The following is a 21,483-nucleotide window of genomic DNA, read 5'->3' as shown; positions in this document are numbered from 1 at the left end:
ATAGCACTAACAAACTTTTCCCTGAGGATATTAGTCTCCCTCCAGTTCAGGAAAAAAATGTGCTGTCTGTATAGATCCTGCTTTCCCTGGAAGGGAGTCCAGCGTTCTAAAGATCTGAAGTCCATCTGCCATCTCCTTAGTGATACGTTGAACTGTATTATCTTCCTATTTCTGGCCTCAGTAGCATGTGGCACAATAGCAATCCTGAGATCACAACCCTAGAGATCCTGTCTTTTAACTTAGCACCTAACTCTCTGAACTCACTTTACAGGACCCCGTCACCCTTCCTGCTATGGGATTAGTACCTACACTGCAGCCATGAGCTCTGGATGCTGACTCTCCCCTTAAGAATGCTATGGACTTGATCCAAGGTGTCTCTGATCCTGACACTTTGGAAACACATACCATCCAGGAATCTTGTTCTCTTCCAAAGCACCTCATGTCAACTTCCCCAACCAATTAATCTCCTACCATTACTGCTCACCCCTTCTCCTCTCTTCTCTACTCCCTACTTAGTGCTGCAGATCGGACTGCTGTGGCTTTCTTTGACTAGGTCATTCCCCAACAGCATCCAACACAGTATTCTTGTTATTGATATGGATGGCCACAGGTGTACCCTGCACAGGCAGCTTATCCCCATTTCCTCTCCTGACAGTCACCCAGCTACCTGTAACTTGCACCTTAGGTGTAGCTACCTCCCTGTACCTCTTGTCAATTAACCTCTCAGCCTCCCAAATGATCCAGAGTTCATCCTGCTCCTGTTCACTAACACGGTTTGGAAGATGCTGCAGTTGGATCCACTTCTTGCAGGTGTATTTGTCATGGGTACCGGAGGCTTCCCTGTCCTCCCACATTCCGCAAGAGGAGCCTTTCACTGTCTGCCTGGCATTCCAATTGCTCTAATTGTGCAATAAGAAAGAAAGAAACCTAACCGAAACTTACCTTAGAACGTAGAAGAGTACAGCACAGAAACAGGCCATTCGGCCCACAGTGTTGTGCTGAACCAGTTAGAAAGCAAATCAAAAACAACCAAACACTAATCTCTCCTACCTACACCGTGTCCATACTCCCCGATCTTCCTTACATTCCTGTGCCTATCCAAATGTCTCTAAAAAGCCTCTAATGTATTTGCCTCTACCACCATACCAGGCAGCACATTCCAGGCATCCACTACTCTCTGAGTAGAAAACCTACCGATCACACCCCCCACCCCCATGAACCTACCTCCTCTCAGCTTCAAAGCATGTCCTCTTACATTGGACGTTTCAACTCTAGGAAACAGATGCTCTCCGTCCACTCTATCTCTGCCTCTCATGATCTTGTAAACCTCTATCAGATCTCCCCTCAGCCTCCGGTGCTCCAGAGAAAACAACCCCAGTTGATCCAGCCTCTTGTGATAGCACACGCCCTCTAAACCAGGCAGCATCCTGGTTATCCTCTTTTGCACCCTCTGCAAAGCCTCAACATCCTTCCTATGGTGGGGCATCCAGATGTGGCCTAACAAGAGTTTTATAAAGTTGCATCATAACCTCCTGACTTTTCAACTCAGTGCCTCAAATAATAAAAGCAAGCATTCCATAAGCTGTCTTAACCACTTTATCGGCCTGTGTAGTCACTTCCAAGGAGCTATGAACTTTGATCTCTGCTCAGCAACACTGTTAAGGATGTTGCCCTTAACAGTGTACTGTCTCCTTGTATTTGTCCTAATGAGATGCAATTCCTCCCATTTATCTGGGTAAAACTCCATCTGCCATTTTTAGATTATGAAGACACACAGTCCTCTTTTATTGTCATTTAGTAATGCATGCATTAAGAAATGATACAATATTTCCTCTGGTGTGACATCACAAAACACAGGACAGACCAAGGCTGAAAAAACTAACAAAACCACATAATTATAACGTATAATTACAACAGTGCAACAATACCATAACTTGATGAAGAAGTCCATGAGCACAGGAAAAAGTTCAAAGTCTCTCAAATGTCCCACATCTCACGCAGACGGTAGAGGGAAGAAAAACTCTCACTGCCATGCCCGACCACAGTCCGACTCTGAGTCATCAGAAAACTTCGAGCCTCCGATCAGCTCTCCGACACCGAGTACTGAGCGCCATCTCTGTCCGAACGATTCGACCTCAATCTGGGTTGCCAACAGCAGGCAAAGCCGGGGATTTTGAGGCCTTCCCTCCGGAAGATTCCTGACCACGCAATAACAACAGCGGCAAACTGGCGTTTCAGAAATTTCTCCAGATGTTCCTCTGTGCTTTCACGTCCATCTCTATCAAATCAGAATTGTCCACAGCCCCTATTTAACGGATACGATATCATTTTTCACCAGAGGGCTGCACACGCGCGGCGCGCTGCTCTCTCTCCTCCCTCCCTCCCGTTTCTGTGCTACATCACGCTGTATTCTTTGTCAGTCATCTACATTATCCACAACTTCACCAATCTTGGTATCATTCACAAACTTACTAACCCACCCATCTACATTTCCATCTAGGTCATTACAAACAGCAGAGGTCCCAGTACAGATCCCTGCAGAACTCCACTAATTACAGACCTCCAGCTCTAAATAGTCCCTTCAACCACCACTCTCTGTCTTCTGAACGCAAGCCAGTTCTGAATACAAACAGCCAATTCACCACAAACCCCAAACATCTTAATCATCAGGATTAGCCTCCCAATGGGACTTTGACAAATGCCTTATTAAAATCCATGTAGACAGCATCCACTGCTCTACCCTCATCAATCTCTCTAGTCACCTCGTCAAAAAACTCAGTCAAGTTGTTCAGGCACGAATTGCCATGAAGAAAGGCATGCTGACTCTCCCTAATTAGGTCATGGGTTTCCAAATCCTATCCCTAATGATTTTCTTCAGCAATATCCAGACAAATGAAATGAGACTCACCTGTCTATAGTTCCCAGGCTTCTCCATGGATTGTCACCTTGTCGTGGTGGAGAAGCCTGTAATTCCCAGAGCAATGCCATCTGGAGCTACGCTCCTGCTAGGGTCATCCATGATGGTAAGGTCGAAGATGAGGTCCCTGACAAAGAACAATCCAACCAAGACCTCTACGGTGGAACAGGCCGACAAAGTTACTTTGAACTCAATGGCCATGAAGGCGGATGAAGGCTGCAACAAATATATCAGCTCCAATCGCCGTGGTTTCCATGCCATTGGAATCAGTTGATTGATTTGTGAAGTATCGTGTGCTTCCTGGAGTGCAACATCAAGTACACGTTAAACAAATACACGCACACTTCACCTGTGGGCCACTTCAGAACGAAGACCATCATCCTTGACCTCGAGGGATAGCCATGACGACAAGGAGTTCCCAGGATTTTCGCTTGTTCTCTTCTTAAACAGATGTACATTAGCCACTCGCCAGTCCTCCAGGACCTTGCCAGTGGCTAAAGAGGACAAAGAGACTGGTCAAGGGCCCAGCAATCTCATATTTTCCCTCCTTCCATAACTTGGTAAATCCCATCAGGCCCTGGGGACTTATCCACCTTAATATTCATTATAAGGCCCAACTATTCCTCTACTTTGACCTCTAAACACGCTAACATATTTATACACTTAGCACTGATCTCCTGGTCCTCCATAGCCTTTACCTTGGTAAATCCTGAACAAAGTACTCATTAAGTACCTCAGTACCTCACTCACATTCTCTGTATCCAGGGAAATGTTCTCTTCTTTATCACTGAGTGGTCCTACCCTCTCCCTAGTTATCCTCTTACTCTTGGTGTATGTATAAAATGCCTTGGGATTCACCATAGTCCTATTTGCCAAGGACTTTTCATGACCCCGTTTTGTTGGTGCGTGGCCAAGTGGTTAAGGCGTTGGTCTAGTGATCTGAAGGTCGTTAGTTCGAGCCTCAGCTGAGGCAGTGTGTTGTGTCCTTGAGCAAGGCACTTAACCACACATTGCTCTGCGACGACACCAGTGCCAAGCTATATTGGCCCTAGTGCCCTTCCCTTGGACAACATTGGTGACGTGGAGAGAGGAGACTTACTGCATGGGCAACTGCCGGTCTTCCATACAACCTTGCCCAGGCCTGCGCCCTGGAAACCTCCCAAGGCGCAAATCCATGGTCTCACAAGACTAACGGATGCCTATTTCATGGCCCCTCCTGGCTTTCCTAATTCACTTCTTTAATTCTTTTCTGGCTTCTTTATAATCCTCATGTGTTTTGTTTGAGCCTAATGTCCGAAGCTTTACATACTTATCTTTGTTCTTCTTGACTAAATTCATCACCTCTCTGGATATTTAAGGTTCTCTTATCTTTCCATACCCGCCCTTCCTTTAACAGGAATATACCTTTCCTGTACTCTGTGCAATTGATCTTTAAACACCCTCCCCATGTCTCATGTGGACTTGCCAGAGAAAAGGTTTTCCCAATTAACTCTTCTTGGCTCCTGCCTAATGCCCTTGTAATTTTCCCCACTCCAATTTGAAACTCTCCCACACACAAAGACCATATTTATCCTTATCTGAAAGTTCAGGAGTTGTAGTTACAGTTCACCCACTGAAAGGTCAGTCACCCGGCCAGGCTCATTACCCAACACCAGGCCCAGTACAGCCCCTCCTCTTGTTAAACCATCCACTTGTTGATTTAAGAAACCTTCCTGGATACACTTAACAAATTCAGCCCCATCTAAACCCCTTATACCAAGAAGATCACACTTAATAACCCTACTATTTTTACGCATTTCACTAATCTGATCACATATCTGTTCCTCAATATCTCGGTGGCTAATAGAGGTCTGGAGTACAATCCTATCAATGTGATTACACGCTTCCTATTCCTGAGTTCCACCCAGATGGACTTTGTGCCTGACCTCTCTATTACAAGACCATAAGATGTAGGAGCAGAATTAGGCCATTCAGCCCATCGAGTCTGTTCTGTCATTCCATCATGGCTGACCCCAGATCCCACTCAACCCCATACACCTGCCCTCTCACCATATCCCTTGATGCCCTGACCAATCAGGAATCCATCAACTTCTGTTTTAAATATACCCACAGACTTGGCCTCCACCACAATCCATGGCACAGCATTTCACAGATTTACTACTCTTCGGCTAAAAAATTCCTCCTTACCTCTGTTCTAAAAGGTCACCCCTCAATTCTGAGGCTGTGCCCTTCAGTTCTGGATACCCCATCCTCATCCACCCTATCTAGTCCTTGCAATGTTTGGTAGGTTTCAATGAGATCCCCACACATTCCCCTAAATTCTGGTGAGTACAGGCCCAACGTTGCCAAATGCTTCTCACATGTTAACCCCTTCACTCCTGGAATCATCCTTGTGAACCTCCTCTGGACTCTTTCCAATGACAATATATCCTTTCTGAGATAAGGGGCCAAAACTGTTGTTAATATTTCAAGTGCAGCTTGGGTAGTGTCTTATAAACCTTCAGCATAATCTCCTTGTTTTTATATTCTATTCCCCTTAAAATAAATGCTAACATTGCATTTGCCTTCTTTACCACAGATTCAACCTGTGAATTAACTTCCTGGGAGTCTTGTACGAGGACTCCTAAATCCCTTTGCACCTCTGATGTTTGAATTTTCTCCCTATTTAGATAATAGTCCGCACTGTTATTCCTTTTACCAAAATACATTTACACACATTTTCCAACACTGTATTCCATCTGCCACTTTCTTGCTCATTCTTCCAATTTGTTTGTCCTGCTGCAATCACATTGCTTCCTCAGCACTTCCTACCCCTCCACCTACCCTCGTAGAAACACATCAAACATCTCACATGCTTCTGAAATTCCCTTCCTATTCCAGTATTTGCAATACTGATACATCCAACTTAAGTTTCTCACTCTCAAATTGCAGTATGAATTCAATCACTGTCTCTTAAGTGTTCCTTTACATTAAGCACCCTAATAAGATCTGGGTTATTACACAACACCCAATCTAAGATAGCCTTTCCCCAAGTAGGCTCGAGCACAAGCTGCTCTAAAAAGCCATCTTATAGGCATTCAACAAATTCCCTCTCTTGTGTCTGACACCAACCTGATTGTCCCAACCTCCTTGCATATTGAAGTCCCCCATTACAATTGTGACATTACCCTTATTACGTGCCCTTTCCAGCTCCCTTTACAATCTCAGCTCCACATCTTGGCTACTATTTGGAGGACTAAATACGATTCCCATAATGTTTTCTTTTGCCTTGCAGTTTCTTAGCTTCACCCACAAAGATTCGACATTCTCTGACCCTATGTCACCTCTTTCTAAAGATGTAATTCCATCTCTTACCAATAGGGCAGCACCACTGCCATGCCTTCCTGCCTGTCCTTTCGATGCAAGGTGTATCCTTTGATATTAAACTCCTAACCGTGACCTTCTTTCAGCCACGACTCAGTGATGCCCACAATGCCAGACTGACCAATCTCTAATTGCGCCACAGGTTCGTCCACCTTATTCTGCATGCTTCGCGCATTTAAATACAGCACCTTCAGTGCTGCATTCTTCGCCCTTTTGAATTTTGCCTCTGTGGCACAATTTAACTCTTTGCTCTGTCTGCAGTTTTACCCAATCATTGGCTTGTCCTTCCTTACATTCAAATTACATCGTCTACTTGTAAATCTGCTGGCTCATCCTCATCTCCATCATACCTGCTTCCATCCCCCTGCCATATTAGTTTAAACCACTTCCAATAGCTCCAGAAACATCCCTGCCAGGATATTGGTCCCCCTTGGATTCAAGTGCAACCTGTTCCTTTTGTACAAGTCACACCTGCCCCAGAAGAGGTCCCAATGATCCAGAAATCTGAATCTCTACCCCCTGCTCCAATTCTTCAGCCATGCGTTTATCTGCCACCTCATTCTATTCCTATCCTCACTGTCACGTGGCACAGGCAGCAATCCCGAGATTACTACCCTTGAGGTCCTGCTTCTCAATTTCCTACCTAACTCCCTGTGCTCCGTTTTCAGGATCTCCTCCCCTTTTCTCCCTAAATTGTTGTTACCAATATGTACTATGACTTCTGGTTACTCACCCTCCCTATTCAGGATATTATGGACATATTCAGAAGCATTGTTGTGCCTCCTCTGAGTTCAGCTGTGATATTATCCTTGATTAGTAGTGCAATTCCTCCTCTTTCTTTTCTGAAACTTACCTTAGTCTCAGTCTCTGCCACGGCTTGCCATAGCCTCTTGAGCAGCAGACTCAAGCTCCCCAATTCTAACCCTATCCATTTCAATGTCCACTGCACTTAAACCTAACTTCTTTTAATTGGCCCTTGGCATGCCTATTAACCTAAGGATCTCAGGCTTACCAAATGACCCAAGTGGTCCCATTCGTGCATTAAATCTCAAGCTCACTTGTCACAAGCAATGGCTCACACAATCTCAAGCCCATGAACTAAAAGAATAAAACAAAACATATGATATAAGCTCTGTTATTTACTTAGAATTAATGTTTTTCAATATTATACTCTCTCTATCAAATTAATCATACAGCTTACTTATAGTACAGCTTGAGTCAATTTACCAATGACCTATACAGTATATTTATAATGTTAGAAATGGTCAGAACATTAAGATGGGAGCATCATTAATAGTAGTATGTCTAATCAATAATTCGAAGGCAAGGCAGAAATTTGCCTTTTGTTGTGTTATATACTTTCCCTTGCAGTCTCAGGCTATGTCCACACTACACCGGATAATTTTGAAAACAAAGCTTTTTCTCTTCGTTTTGACCCTCTGTCCACACTAAAATGGCGTTTTCATCCCCCAAAAACGGAGATTTTCAGAAACGGTCTCCAGAGTGAATAAATCTGAAAACGCCTAATATCTGTTGTAGTGTGTACAGGGTAAGCGGAGAGATTTAAAAACGCTGTCATGACAACACCACAACAACAATGCTTTTTCTGCTTCTGCTTGGTACTGCGCAAGCACTGCCGGACGGCTGTTATAACGCGCAGTCAGTGTGAACGGCGTGAGAGTTAAATTGTAAAGTGAGCTTTTTTGACTATTTAAAAACGCTGTCATGACGTGCCGGAACAGATGGCCGCAGCGCGGCATTTCATTGTTTTCTTGAACGCAACCCCCCACGTAACCTAACAATTTCAGAACAGACAGCAACGAGACTGAAGCCAGAAGAGTTAGAAATGTACTCACCAAATACCTTGACCCATAACTTACTGAATAAATAAGTATACTCACTTTGCCCTGTTTTCTGTCCTTGCTTGTATGAAGGTGGTTTACCACTTATGCAAGTACTTCTCTGACAATAGATGTGTAACAGCCTAATGAAACATTGTATGGAAATACAAGATAACACTGATGCAGACATGTTTTATACATTTAACAAGGTGCTTTATTAATGCAACAGAGTTAGTCAGTATTTCAATGTTCGTCGTCAGCCGGGTCATACTGTCTGTCGGTTGCCGCCATACGCTCCAGTATTTGTTTTTTTTAGTTTTAAGTCCTCCTGCGCGAGAGCCAAGAGCAATTCCTTTGAAGTTTTTCTACCCTGTAAACTGGACAAATGCACAGCAATATACCATTTCCTCTTGGCTTGTTTTTTGTGTGTCCTGCGCATGCCCAGTAGGAGGAGATTCGCCCAAATATACGCCTAATGTGGATATTTTCAAAATTATCCGGCGTAGTGTAGATGTAGCCTCAGTCTTTCGTGGCTCCAGAGGCAGGCGGACTTGAGGTCGATGCCTCCGCAGGAAATTGGTATGTCGTGAGAGATGGAAGAATGAAAGCAGCGAGCTGACTGCTGGCTGTGTGCCCAGAGACCCGACTTCTTTGGGCACAGAGCTCGGAAAAAACGACACAACAAACTTTTAACATCGTAAATCAGTGAGTCGTTTGTTATGTTTCCCCTCTTGCCATGAAACAGGGACACTTCTTTTCCCCTTATTAGGAAGAGAATGAGTCTGTGATATGTCGAATTACCGGGTGAATGAATAGTCCTTGGGGTACTGCAGGTCTGTGTCTTTATTGATGCTTTGCTGTATGCTTGAGTGCTCGGTGGGAGGCTCCGATGCTTTTTTTTTTGCTGATGGGGTAGGGGAGAATCATTGTTTTGCTGCTGCTTATGCGTGGGAGGGGGAGCTGGGGGGCTTTGGGGTTCTAACATTTAACTGGCATTCACTCCTTGGGGCACTCCTCTGTTTTTGTGGATGGCTGCCAAGAAAAAGAATTTCAGGATGTATATTGTATAAATTTCTCTGACATTAAATGTACCTTTGAAACCTTTGAAATACTTCACTGCAACCAGACAACAGGTATGGTGTTTAACACATGTTCCCAAATCACAGTTCCAGCTTATACTGCAGGGAGCTAATTTCCATCTGGAAATTTCACATGCATCCAAATTAATTGCTACATGGGACCAAGAGAGAAAAGATAAATGCTGCTGGAGGGACTGCATTGCTGCATTCTGCATGGGGGAAGCACAGAATTAAACTCAACCAATGAAGGTTTTGAGTTGTACACTAGTCTATGTCAGCAAGCAACCAAAGACAAATATGACATTAGGTCACATTTAAGTAGGAAGAGTGGGTTGTGGAGAGCAGACAATAAATGTTCTGCCACAACTCACTGTTCACAGCCTGATAAATCTTAGATACTGTATATCTGAAGCGGAATTAGTCCACAGACAGTTAATGAGACAGCGGCAGGTGAAGAAAGGTGATGTTTGTGGCAGCAGCTTCTACGTGGTCAGCAGCAAAATAATATTTTTAAAGTTTTCACTGTTTTAAGATACTCCCAGCAGTACCTTTAAGAAAATGCAATGAGAAATCCTGTCCTGTCCCTTACTTCAGACACAGAAATTACGTGGAAGAAGCAGCATCTGGCTCAAGAACCTCAGTATACTCGGGATCCAGGATCAGCCATGATGGAATGGCAGAACTGACTCGATGGGCTGAATGGCCTTATTCTGCTCCTATGTCTTACGCTCTTATTCCTGAAGTATTCCCCGGTGATCGTCTCTACAAGCATAAACTGAGTCATACAAGCCATGGGAAATAAAATGATTTCAAATGAAGGATTAAAAGAAGCCAACACTTTACCTGATTTGGCAAAAAAATTGATGAGTGCATCTGTCTCACAGCTCTTGTACAAATCAGCATGCTGAGAGCTGCAGTTTAGAGCCAGGTTATGGATGCGCAAGCGTCTCTGCCCAGCAACGTTAGTGTACAGTAGGGCACACTGGAGAGAATAAAACAAAACCCATGACATATCTGCCTTGCATTTCAGATTTTTAAACCAAATCATAAAATCAGTAAACCATTAATCACACTCTTGTTGTTTATCTCAATATGAAAGGTAAACTGCATTAATCTAAACAAAATCCACTTAGGAAATGCAAACAGCAATGAATAGAATACTTTGACAGCCCAAGCTGTGAAAGAAATGACCCTGTAAGTGAACTGTTAAAAGTAAATATCATGAATTTGCTTGCATGTAAAAAGTTTGGAATTGCATTATTGAGGGACACAATCATCCTGGCCTTCAGATCTTTCACCCACTGAAGGTAACAGACATACACTCATGGAGACACAAGATTCTGCAGCTGCTGGATGGAAATCTTGAGCAACACATACAAAATGCTGGAGGAACGCATCAGGTTTCATAGCAATATATAGGGAAATGAACAGTCGATGTTTCAGGCCAAAACCATATCAGGGTTCATGATGAAGCTCTGAAGGATATCGGCTGAAATGCTGGCTGTCCATTTTCCTCCATAGATGTCTGACCTGCTGGATTCCTCTAGCATTTTGGACAGAAACTCATGTTGTCCTTGCGAAATCCAATTTGCAACTGGGATTCCTGTCTCACAAAGCTCTGCATTAGGGTTACATTTACATATAGCTTATTCTTAGATTTTTTTTCCACCTTCTTTTCATAGCTATCTGTGAACTCTGATTTGCCTCTGCTGAAAGACAACACATTCCTTTTCAGAATCAAGTATTATATCACAGTGTATAGTGGCAGTTCATATATAGAGACAGAAAACCTACAGCACAATACAGGCCCTTCGGCCCACAAAGCTGTGCCGAACATGTCCTTACCTTAGAAATTACCTAGGGTTACCCATAGCCCTCTATTTTTCTAAGCTCCATGTACCTGTCCAGGAGTCTCTTAAAAAACCCTATCATATCTGCCTCCACTACCGTACCAGCAGCCCATTCCACACACTCACCACTCTCTGCCTAAAAAAAAACTTACCCCTGACATCTCCTCTGTACCTACTTCCAAGCACCTTAAACCTGTGCCCTCGTGCTAACCATTTCAGCCCTGGGAAAAAGCCTCTGACTATCCACACGATCAATGCCTTATACACCTCTATCAGGTCACCTCTCATCCTCCATCGCTCCAAGGAGAAAAGGCTGAGTTCACTCAATCTATTGTCATTAGGCATGCTCCCCAATCCAGGCAACATCCTTATAAATCTCCTCTGCACCCTTTCTATGGTTTCTACATTCTTCCTGTAGTGAGGCGACCAGAACTGAGCACAGTACTCCAAGTGGGGTCTGACCAGGGTCCTATATAGCTGCAACATTACCTCTTGGCTCTTAAACTCAATCCCATGATTGATGAAGGCCAAAGCACCGTATGCCTTCTTAACCACAGAGTCAACCTGCCCAGCAGCTTTGAGTGTCCTGTGGACTTAGGCCCCAAGATCCCTCTGATCCTCCACGCTGCCAAGAGTCTTACCATTAATACTACATTCTGCCATCATATTTGACCTACCAAAATGAACCACCTCACACTTAACTGGTTTGAACTCCATCTGTCACTTCTCAGCCCAGTTTTGCTATCAATGTCTTACTGCACCCTCTGACAGCCCTCCACACTATCCACAACACCCCCAACTTTTGTGTCATCGGCAAATTTACTAATCCATCCCTCCATTTCCTCACCCAGGTCATTTATAAAAATCACGAAAAGTAGCAGATTCCTGAGGCACACCACTGGTGACTGACTTCCATGCAGAATATTACCCATCTACAACCACTCTTGGCCTTCTGTGGGCAAGCCAGTTCTGGATCCACAAAGCAAGGTCCCCTTGGATCTCATGCCTCCTTACTTTCTCACTAAGCCTTGCATGGGGTACCTTATCAAATGCCTTGCTGAAATGCATATACACTACATCTACTGCTCTACCTTCATCAATGTGTTTAGTCACATCCTCATTATCATTTTCTGTCAAAGTACAGTATGTTGTGTCTACGGCGTCTTCATTCAGCATCATTCAATGTGATCTTACTATTAAACTTATTTTCCATTAGCATCAATTTACTATAAAACTGTGGTTATATTTTTTGCACTGTAATCAATCAACACCATCTTGATCTGTTTGGCAGGCCTCTGGGTAAACTTGGATGTTAATTATACCAGGAGAAAATGATTATGAAATAGAAAGGAATCCTGTAAGATCACTATGATGTAAATCTTGTCATCATTTTGTTAAATTTAATTTAGCTTGGAACAAACTAAATGTTCTTTAAAATGATGGAGAATCAGCACAGAAACAGGTCAGTCAGCCCCACCTATCAGCAGCCTCCTGAATTAACCCCACTGCCAAGCACTTAGTCCACAGCTCACCAAACCTAAGTGATTCAGGTATTCCAACAGTTCTAAAATGCAGTCAAACACTCTCTCTGGCAATTCATTCTAGCTGCTTACCATGAAGCCAGGTCCCCCTCATGACCCTTGGAATCCCTTCTCATTTATCTTAAACCTGTAGTTTATTGTATCTGTGATAGGGTGGAAAAACTTCCTGCACAATACCATATCTCATAACTGTCTTAATTTTATACATCTCAATTATGACCACTTATACCTTCTCTGCTGAAGGAGAATGGACCCCATTTCGACAGTCTCCTGCTTAAAACTGAACAGCTCTATCCCAGACAATAATCTGATCAATCTCCTCTGCACCCTCTCAGGCACCATCACTTCTTTCCTACAACACGATGACCAAAACTGCAAGTTGTAGTCCAGCTGAGGTCAGACCAAGGTTTTATAGAGCATAGTTTCTCTATTTTTGTAACACATGCAAAATGTTGGAGGAACACTGTATCTATGGAAGAGAATATAGAGTTGAAGTTTCAAGCTGGAAAGGATGGCGGCAGAAGCCAAAATGAGGTGGTGAGGGTAGCGGGAGGAATACAGCCCAGCACGTGATCGGTCAGACGAGGTGAGGGTGGTGGGTGATGAATGATGAAGTTAGAAGCTAGGAGGTGATAGGTGTAAGAGTTATAGGGCTGAAGGAGGAGGAATCTAATGGGAGAAGACAATAGACCATGGAGAAAAAGGGAAGGAACGAGAGGGAGATGATGGGCAGGCGAAGGGAAGAGAGGGGGTAACCAGAATGGGGAATGGAGAAAAGAGGGGGAGTAATTACCAGAAGTTAGAAATCGATGTTCAAGCCATCAGGTTGGAGGATACACAGATGGAAGAGAAAGTGTGGTTCTTCAAACCTGAATTTGGTCTCATTATGGCAGTCGAAGGGGCCATGGACTGACATAGAAACATAGAAAATAGGTGCAGGAGTAGGCAATTCGGCCCTTCGAGCCTGCACCGCCATTCAGTATGATCATGGCTGATCATCCAACTCAGAACCCTGTACCAGCTTTCCCTCCATACCCCTGATCCCTTTAGCCACAAAGGCCATATCTAACTCCCTCTTAAATATAGCCAATGAACTGGCCTCAACTGTTTCCTGTGGCGAGAATTCTATAGATTCACCACTCTCTGTGTGAAGAAGTTTTTCCTCATCTCGGTCCTAAAAGGCTTCCCCTTTATCCTCAAACTGTGACCCCTCGTTCTGGACTTCCCCAACATCGGGAACAGTCTTCCTGCATCTAGCCTGTCCAATCCCTTTAGGATTTTATAAGTTTCAATAAGATCCCCGCTCAATCTTCTAAATTCCAACGAGTATAAGCCTAGTTGATCCAGTCTTTCATCATATGAAAGTCCTGCCATCCCAGGAATCAATCTGGCGAACCTTCTTTGTACTCCTTCTATGGCAAGGATGTCTTTCCTCAGATTAGGGGACCAAAACTGCACACAATACTCCAGGTGTGGTCTCACCAAGGCCTTGTACAACTGCAGTAGTACCTCCCTGCTCCTGTACTCAAATCCACTCGCTATAAATGCCAGCATACCATTCGCCTTTTTCACCGCCATGCCCACTTTCAATGACTGGTGTATAATGACACCCAGGTCTCGTTGCACCTCCCCTTTTCCTAATCGGCCACCATTCAGATAATAATCTGTTTTCCTGTTTTTGCCACCAAAGTGGATAACCTCACATTTATCCACATTCCCACTCACCTAACCTATCCAAGTCATCCTGCATCCTCTTAGCATCCTCCTCACACCTAACACTGCCGCCCAGCTTCGTGTCATCCGCAAACTTGGAGATTCTGCATTTAATGCCCTCATCCAAGTCATTAATATATATTGTAAACAACTGGGGTCCCAGCACTGAGCCTTGCGGTACCCCACTAGTCACTGCCTGCCATTCTGAAAAGGTCCTGTTTATTCCCACTCTTTGCTTCCTGTCTGCCAACCAATTCTCTATCCACATCAATACCTTACCCCCAATACCGTGTGCTTTAAGTTTGCACAGTAATCTCCTGTGTGGGACCTTGTCAAAAGCCTTTTGAAAATCCAAATATACCACATCCACTGGTTCTCCCCATCCACTCTACTAGTTACATCTTCAAAAAACTCTATGAGATTCATCAGACATGATTTTCCTTTCACAAATCCATGCTGACTTTGTCCGATGATTTCACCGCTTTCCAAATGTGCTGTTATCACATCTTTCATAACTGACTCTAGCAGTTTCCCCACCACCGATGTTAGGCTAACCGGTCTATAATTCCCCGGTTTCTCTCTCCCTCCTTTTTTAAAAAGTGAGGTTACATTCACCACCCTCCAATCCTCAGGAACTAGTTCAGAATCTAAAGAGTTTTGAAAAATTATCACTGATGCATCCACTATTTCTTGGGCTACTTCCTTAAGCACTCTGGGATGCAGACCATCTGGCCCTGGGGATTTATCTGCCTTTAATCCCTTCAATTTACCTAACACCACTTCCCTACTAACATGTATTTCCCTCAGTTCCTCCATCTCACTGGACCTTCTGTCCATTACTATTTCCGAAAGATTATTTATGTCCTCCTTAGTGAAGACAGAACCACAGTAATTATTCAATTGGTCTGCCATGTCCTTGCTCCCCATAATCAATTCACTGTTTTTGTCTGTAGGGGACCTAAATTTGTCTTAACCAATCTTTTTCTTTTCACATATCTATAAAAGCTTTTACAGTCAGTTTTTATGTTCCCTGCCAGTTTTCTCTCATAATCTTTTTTCCCCTTCCTAATTAAGCCCTTTGTCCTCCTCTGCTGAACTCTGAATTTCTCCCAGTCCTCAGGTGAGCCACTTTTTCTGGCTAATTTGTATGCTTCTTCTTTGGAATTGATACTATCCCTAATTTCCCTTGTCAGATTTATTCTTTTGCCAAACTGGGATGAACAATTGTTGTAGTTCATCCATGCGATCTTTAAATGCTTGCCATTGCATATCCACCATCAACCCTTTTAATGTCATTTGCCAGTCTATCTTAGTTAATTCACATCTCATACCTTCAAAGTTACCCTTCTTTAAGTTTAGAACTTTTGTTTCTGAATTAACTATGTCACTCTCCATCTTAATGAAAAATTCCACCATATCATGGTCACTCTTACCCAAGGGGCCTCTCACAACAAGATTGCTAATTAACCCTTCCTCATTGCTCAATACCCAGTCTAGAATAGCCTGCTCTCTAGTTGGTTCCTCGACATGTTGGTTCAAAAAATCATCCCGCATACATTCCAAGAAATCCTCTTCCTCAGCACCCTTACCAATTTGATTCACCCAATCTATATGTAGATTGAAGTTACCTATTATAACTGCTGTTCCTTTATTGCACACCTTTCTAATTTCCTGTTTAATACCATCCCCAACCTCACTACGACTGTTAGGTGGCCTGTACACAACTCCCACCAGCATTTTCTGCCCCTTAGTGTTATGCAGCTCTGCCCATATCAATTCTACATCCTCCCGGCTAATGTCCTTCCTTTCTATTGCGTTAATCTCCTCGCTAACCAGCAATGCTACCCCACCTCCTTTTCTTTCATGTCTATCCCTCCTGAATATTGAATATCCCTGAATGTTGAGCTCCCATCCTTGGTCACCCTGGAGCCATGTCTCTGTGATTCCAACTATATCATATTCATTAATAACAATCTGCACTTTTAATTCATCCACCTTGTTACAAACGCTCCTTGTATTGACACACAAAGCCTTCAGGCTCGCTTTTACAACTCCCTTAGCCCTTATACAATTATGTTGAAAAGTGGCCCTTTTTGATTTTTGCCCTGGATTTGCTGGCCTGCCACTTTTACTTTTCACCTTACTACTTCTTGCTTCTACCCTCATTTTACATCCCTCTGTCTCTCTGCACTGGTTGCCATTCCCCTGTTGTGAACTAACCTCCTCTCTTCTAGTCTCTTTAATTTGATTCCCACCCCCCAACCATTCTAGTTTAAAGTCACCTCAGTAGCCCTCGCAAATCTCCCCGCCAGGATATTGGTCCCCCTAGGATTCAAGTGTAACCTGTCCTTTTTGTACAGGTCACGCCTGCGCCAAAAGAGGTCCCAATGATCCAAAAACTTGAATCCCTGCCCCCTGTTCCAATCCCTCAGCCACGCATTTATCCTCCACCTCATCGCATTCCTACTCTCACTGTCGCGTGGCACAGGCAGTAATCCCGAGACTACTACCTTTGCGGTCCTTCTTCTCAACTGCCTTCCTAGCTCCCTATATTCTCCTTTCAGGACCTCATCCCTTTTCCTACCTATGTCATTGATACCTATATGTACCACGACCTCTGGCTCCTCACCCTCCCACTTCAGGATATCTTGGACACGATCAGAAATATCCCGGACCCTGGCACCAGGGAGGCAAACTACCATCCGGGTCTCTGGACTGCGTCCACAGAATCGCCTATCATGTCAGAATTGGAATGGCAAGTTAAATTGAAGTGGGCAGCCACCAAGCTATCTTCAGGCAGATAGTGCAAAGGTGTCCAACTAAGCTGTGTCCTAATCTACAACAGATTTAGAGATGGCCACACCAAGAGTAGTGGATGCAATAGATGACACTGACAAACAGCACTGATTATTGTGAGACACTATTAGTCACAGGTGCCCAATTGAAAAAACAACCCTCTGTAAACCTGCTGGCCTGCCGCGTTCACCAGCATTTTGTATGTGTGTTCCTCTGTAAACCACCTCTTTCTCCAATTGCCAAGCCAAATTTGGATCTAAATTGCCAACTTGCCCTGAATTTAATGGGCCCCAATCATTTGAACTAGTTTCCCACATGGCTTTACCAAGGTCCATATAAATTACATCGACTACCGTGGCCTCATCTATACATGTTGTTACCCCTTCAAAGGATTCAATCAAATTAGTTATACAGGATCCTGAGGGTGTTATACCTCTGATGAGATACATAAGCTGAAGACTCGCATGCCCTGTCTGGTTGATTTAAAAGATCCTGCTTTATCAACTAAATAAAAGCAAAAATGTTCTTCTCCTTGCCATGGCCAATCATTGTCACTCAATCAACAATTATGGACTCTTCCGTGATGAAGCTGAATTGTTGTTTTCTTTCCCATAGTACAAGATAGACTATAGTCCAAAAGATATTCACTAGTTACAAACATATTAAAAAGTGCTGCAGTTATGAAAGATCTTTAATAAGGTAGGCTCTTAATGTTTTTATTTTCTTCTTTTTCCTACATTCATTTGTCTTGATTTACAGAAGCAAGGTAAAGATATAAAAACGATAAGACATAGAAGCAAAATTAAGCCACTCGTTCATTGATTCTGTTCCGCCATTTCATCATGATTGACTTACTATCCCTCTCAACCCCATTCTCCTGCCTTCTTCCTGTAACGTTCAACACCTTGACTAATCAAGAATTCATAAAACTCTGCTTTAAGTATACTCAATGACCTGGCCTCCACAGCTGTCCATTGCAATGAATTCCACAGATTCACCACTCTCTGGTTATTCATTCTCATCTCTGTTATAAAAGAACACACCTCTATTTTAAGTTTGTGCCCTCTGGTCCTAGACTCACCCACTGTAGGAAACATCCTCTCCACATCCACTCTATCTAGTCCTTTCAATTTTCAATAGGCTTCACTGAGATTCTCCCTCATTCTTCTAAAATCCAGTGAGTACAGGTCCAGAGCCATCAAACGCTCCCTTCCATTCCTGGAAACCCCTCTGCACCCTCTCCAATGCCAGCACATCTGTTCTTAGAAAAGGCACCCAGCACTGCTCACAATACTCCAAGAGCGGTTGGAAGAATGCCTTATAAAGCCTCAGTATTACATCATTGATTTTAAATTCTAGTCCTTTCGAAATGAATGCCAACATTTCATTTGCTCTTCTTAAAACTGACTCAATCTGCAAGTTAACCTTTTAGTGAATCCTGCACGAAGACTCACAAGTCCCTTTGCACCTCTGATTTTTGAATTTTCTCCCCATTTAGGAAATAGTCCACGGCTTTATTCCTTCTACCAAAGTGCATGACCATACAATTCCCTACACTGTATTCCATCTGCCACTTCTTTGCCCGTTCTCCCAATCCGCCTTTCTGCAGACTCCCTAGTTCCTCAACACTACCTGCCCCTCTACCTACCTTTGTATCGTCTGCAAATTTGGCCACAAAGCTGTCAATTCTATCATCCAAATCACTGCCATATAACATGAAAAGAAGCAGTCCAAATACTAATATCACTCGTTACCAGCACCCAATCTGAATGGGCTTCCTTTATTCCTACTCTTTGTGTTCTGCCAGACAGCCAATTTTCTATCATGTTAGTATAGAGACATGGTTCCCTCATGTTAAGCAGCCTCATGTATGGCACTTTGTCAAAGGCTTTCTGAAAATCGAAGTAAACAACATCCACTATTCTTTGTCTATCCTGCCTTTTGTTACCTCAAAGAGTTCCAACTGATTTGTCAAGCAAGATTTCCCCTCGCTTTGGCCTATTTCATCATGCGCCTCCAAGTACCCTGAAACCTCATTCTTAATAATAGATTCTAACATCTTACTTGTCATTTGCCTCCCTCCCTTCTTGAAGAGTGGAGTGACATTGCCAGTTTTAAGATGCTCTAGAACCATTCCAGAAGCTAGTGATTCTTGAAAGATCATTAATTTCTCCACAATCTCTTCAGCTATCTCTTTCAGAATCCTTGAGTGTAATCCATCTGGTGCAGGTGACTTATCTATCTTCAGACCTTTCAGCTTCCCAAGCACCTTCTCCCTAGTAATAGAAGCACGCACTTCTGCCCTGATACTCTCGAACTTCTGGCATACTACTGAAATACTTATTTAATTCATCCACAATTTCCTTGTCCCCCATTACAATCTCTCCAGCATCAATTTTACAATGGTCTTCTCATCTCTCTTTTACTCCTTACATATCTGGAAAAAACATTTGGTATTATTGGCTAGCTTACCTTCATCTTTTCCATCCTTTTGGCTGTTTTAGTTAGATTCTGTTGGTTTTTAAGCTTCTCAATCCTCTAAATTCCCAGTAATTTTTACTCTAATATATGTCCTCTCTTTTGCTTTTATGTTTTTTTGATTTCCTTTGCCATCCATGGTTGCATCATCCTGCCTTTATAATGCTTCTTCTTCGAGAAGCATCTTGAAATCCCTCCATGACTACCATGACACCATGACTACCTGCATATTGCAATCCCTCCATGACTATCATACATTGCCCTTAATATATGCCTTTTCTATTTCCAGTTGAAATAGATATCCCATACTCTGGCTACTGTTTGCGTTCCTGTATATAACTCCCATCAGGATCTTTTTACCCTTGCAGTTTCTTTACCCACAAGGATTCTACATCCTCCAATCCTATGTCACCTCCTTCTAAGGGTTTAATTTCAAGTTTTTTTTTTACCAACAGCACCACCCCAACTCCTCTGCCGACCTGCCTGTCTTTTTGATAGAAGTTGAACTTGAATTAGGTTGAACTCTAGGTACAATTTTGGTAAATGCGGCACTCAGTTTGTAAAGAAAAAGGCAAATTAAACAATTATAAAATGAATGAATAAGTGTTTTTATGGTGTGTTGTTAAGGATAAATGAAGAATAACTCTAGTTCTGTCATTTCAGGATAGGTCTTCTCTTTTACTTTGTTATTCCTACCCACATCCAAAAACAACTTACTAAAGTTGACCGTGATTTGCCAAAATAGACACAAATGTAAAGTCTAGAAACACTTGTTATGTTGTATGGAAAGCTCAGGTAACACAGCAATGTTGAAGTGCTTTACCTGGATTAAGGCTCCATTCTCTTCACTGAGTTTATCATCATGTTTGAACTCGACGGTGATTGCCTTATCAGAGTCAATGGCAGCCAATTCCACATCAGTTGTGTTGTTCATATACATGGAGCCTAAGAATTCAGTTGCTCTGAAGCCTTGATAAAGAAAATATTAAAAGAAATGTTTAAAATGCATGGAATGCTTAAAAACTTTCCTCATAGTTTAATGCATTGCAAACTTCACAGGCTTCCCTAAGAATGTATCATCTCTTAACCTGCATCCTGCCCTTCTCCAACCTCTTCTGAAAATGTGGACGCGGTGTTCACCAGTATGTTGACAACAACCAACTTTACCTGTGACTAAAGTAACTAGAGGGAGAAATAAGGCATTTCAAAGACCAAAGTGAACATTAATGTGTGTAATTGCAGGAGATGGGCAATGTCCTTAGTGAATATTTCTCCTTTACTCTTACAGTGGAGAAAGACAATTTGAGAAAACCAATGGGAAGGTCTCATGTGGGTAGCCTGCATTACCGTGGAGGAGGTGCTGTGCATCTTAAAATGTATCAAGGTAGACAAATATCCGAGACATGACCAGGTATATGAAACAACACTGTGGAAGATTAGACTAGAAGAGAAATTGCAGGTGCCCTTACTGAAATATATGTATCATCATTAGCTATTGAAGAAGTTCAGGAAGACTGGAAGGTTGCGAATGTGATACCATAACTTAAGAAGATTGCAGGAAAAACCTGAGAACTATAGACCAGTAAGCCTAACATCTGTGGCTGGTAAGTTACTGGAGAGTGGTAGTAGTCAGCATGGACTTGTATGCAGCAGAACATGTCTTATGATCTGGATTGAGGTTTATGAGAAGGTCAATGATGTCAGGGCAGTAGGCAGTTCTATATGCACCAATAAGGCCTTTGATAAGATTCCATATGGTAGATTGTCTGATGGGTTAGATCACATGGAATTCAGGGAGATCTTGCTGATTGGATACATAATTGGCTTGAGGACAGAAGCAGAGAGTGATGGCAAAATGTTGTTTCATGGACTGTAAGCTCCTGACCAGTTGTGTGCTTCTGAGAT

At 43.0% G+C, this 21,483-nt stretch overlaps 1 protein-coding gene across 3 annotated transcripts in view; it reads right to left on the bottom strand.

Annotated features, from left to right (window-relative positions):
* Window positions 1-21,483, bottom strand: part of sec24d (SEC24 homolog D, COPII coat complex component) — a 194,306-nt gene that overhangs the window by 37,636 nt on the left and 135,187 nt on the right. For all 3 annotated transcript variants that reach the window (XM_072253167.1, XM_072253168.1, XM_072253169.1), the window contains exons 17-18: window positions 20,402-20,547; window positions 10,044-10,182 (exon numbers count right to left, since the gene is read on the bottom strand). In XM_072253167.1, the coding sequence (XP_072109268.1) occupies window positions 10,044-10,182; window positions 20,402-20,547 (285 nt within the window). The remainder of the gene's footprint in view (window positions 1-10,043; window positions 10,183-20,401; window positions 20,548-21,483) is intronic.

Source organism: Mobula birostris, chromosome 3 (assembly GCF_030028105.1).
Source record: "Mobula birostris isolate sMobBir1 chromosome 3, sMobBir1.hap1, whole genome shotgun sequence".
Taxonomy (NCBI): Eukaryota; Metazoa; Chordata; class Chondrichthyes; order Myliobatiformes; family Myliobatidae; genus Mobula; species Mobula birostris.
The sequence above is the reverse complement of the archived record's forward strand: the minus strand, read 5'-3'. Positions and strand labels throughout refer to the sequence as shown.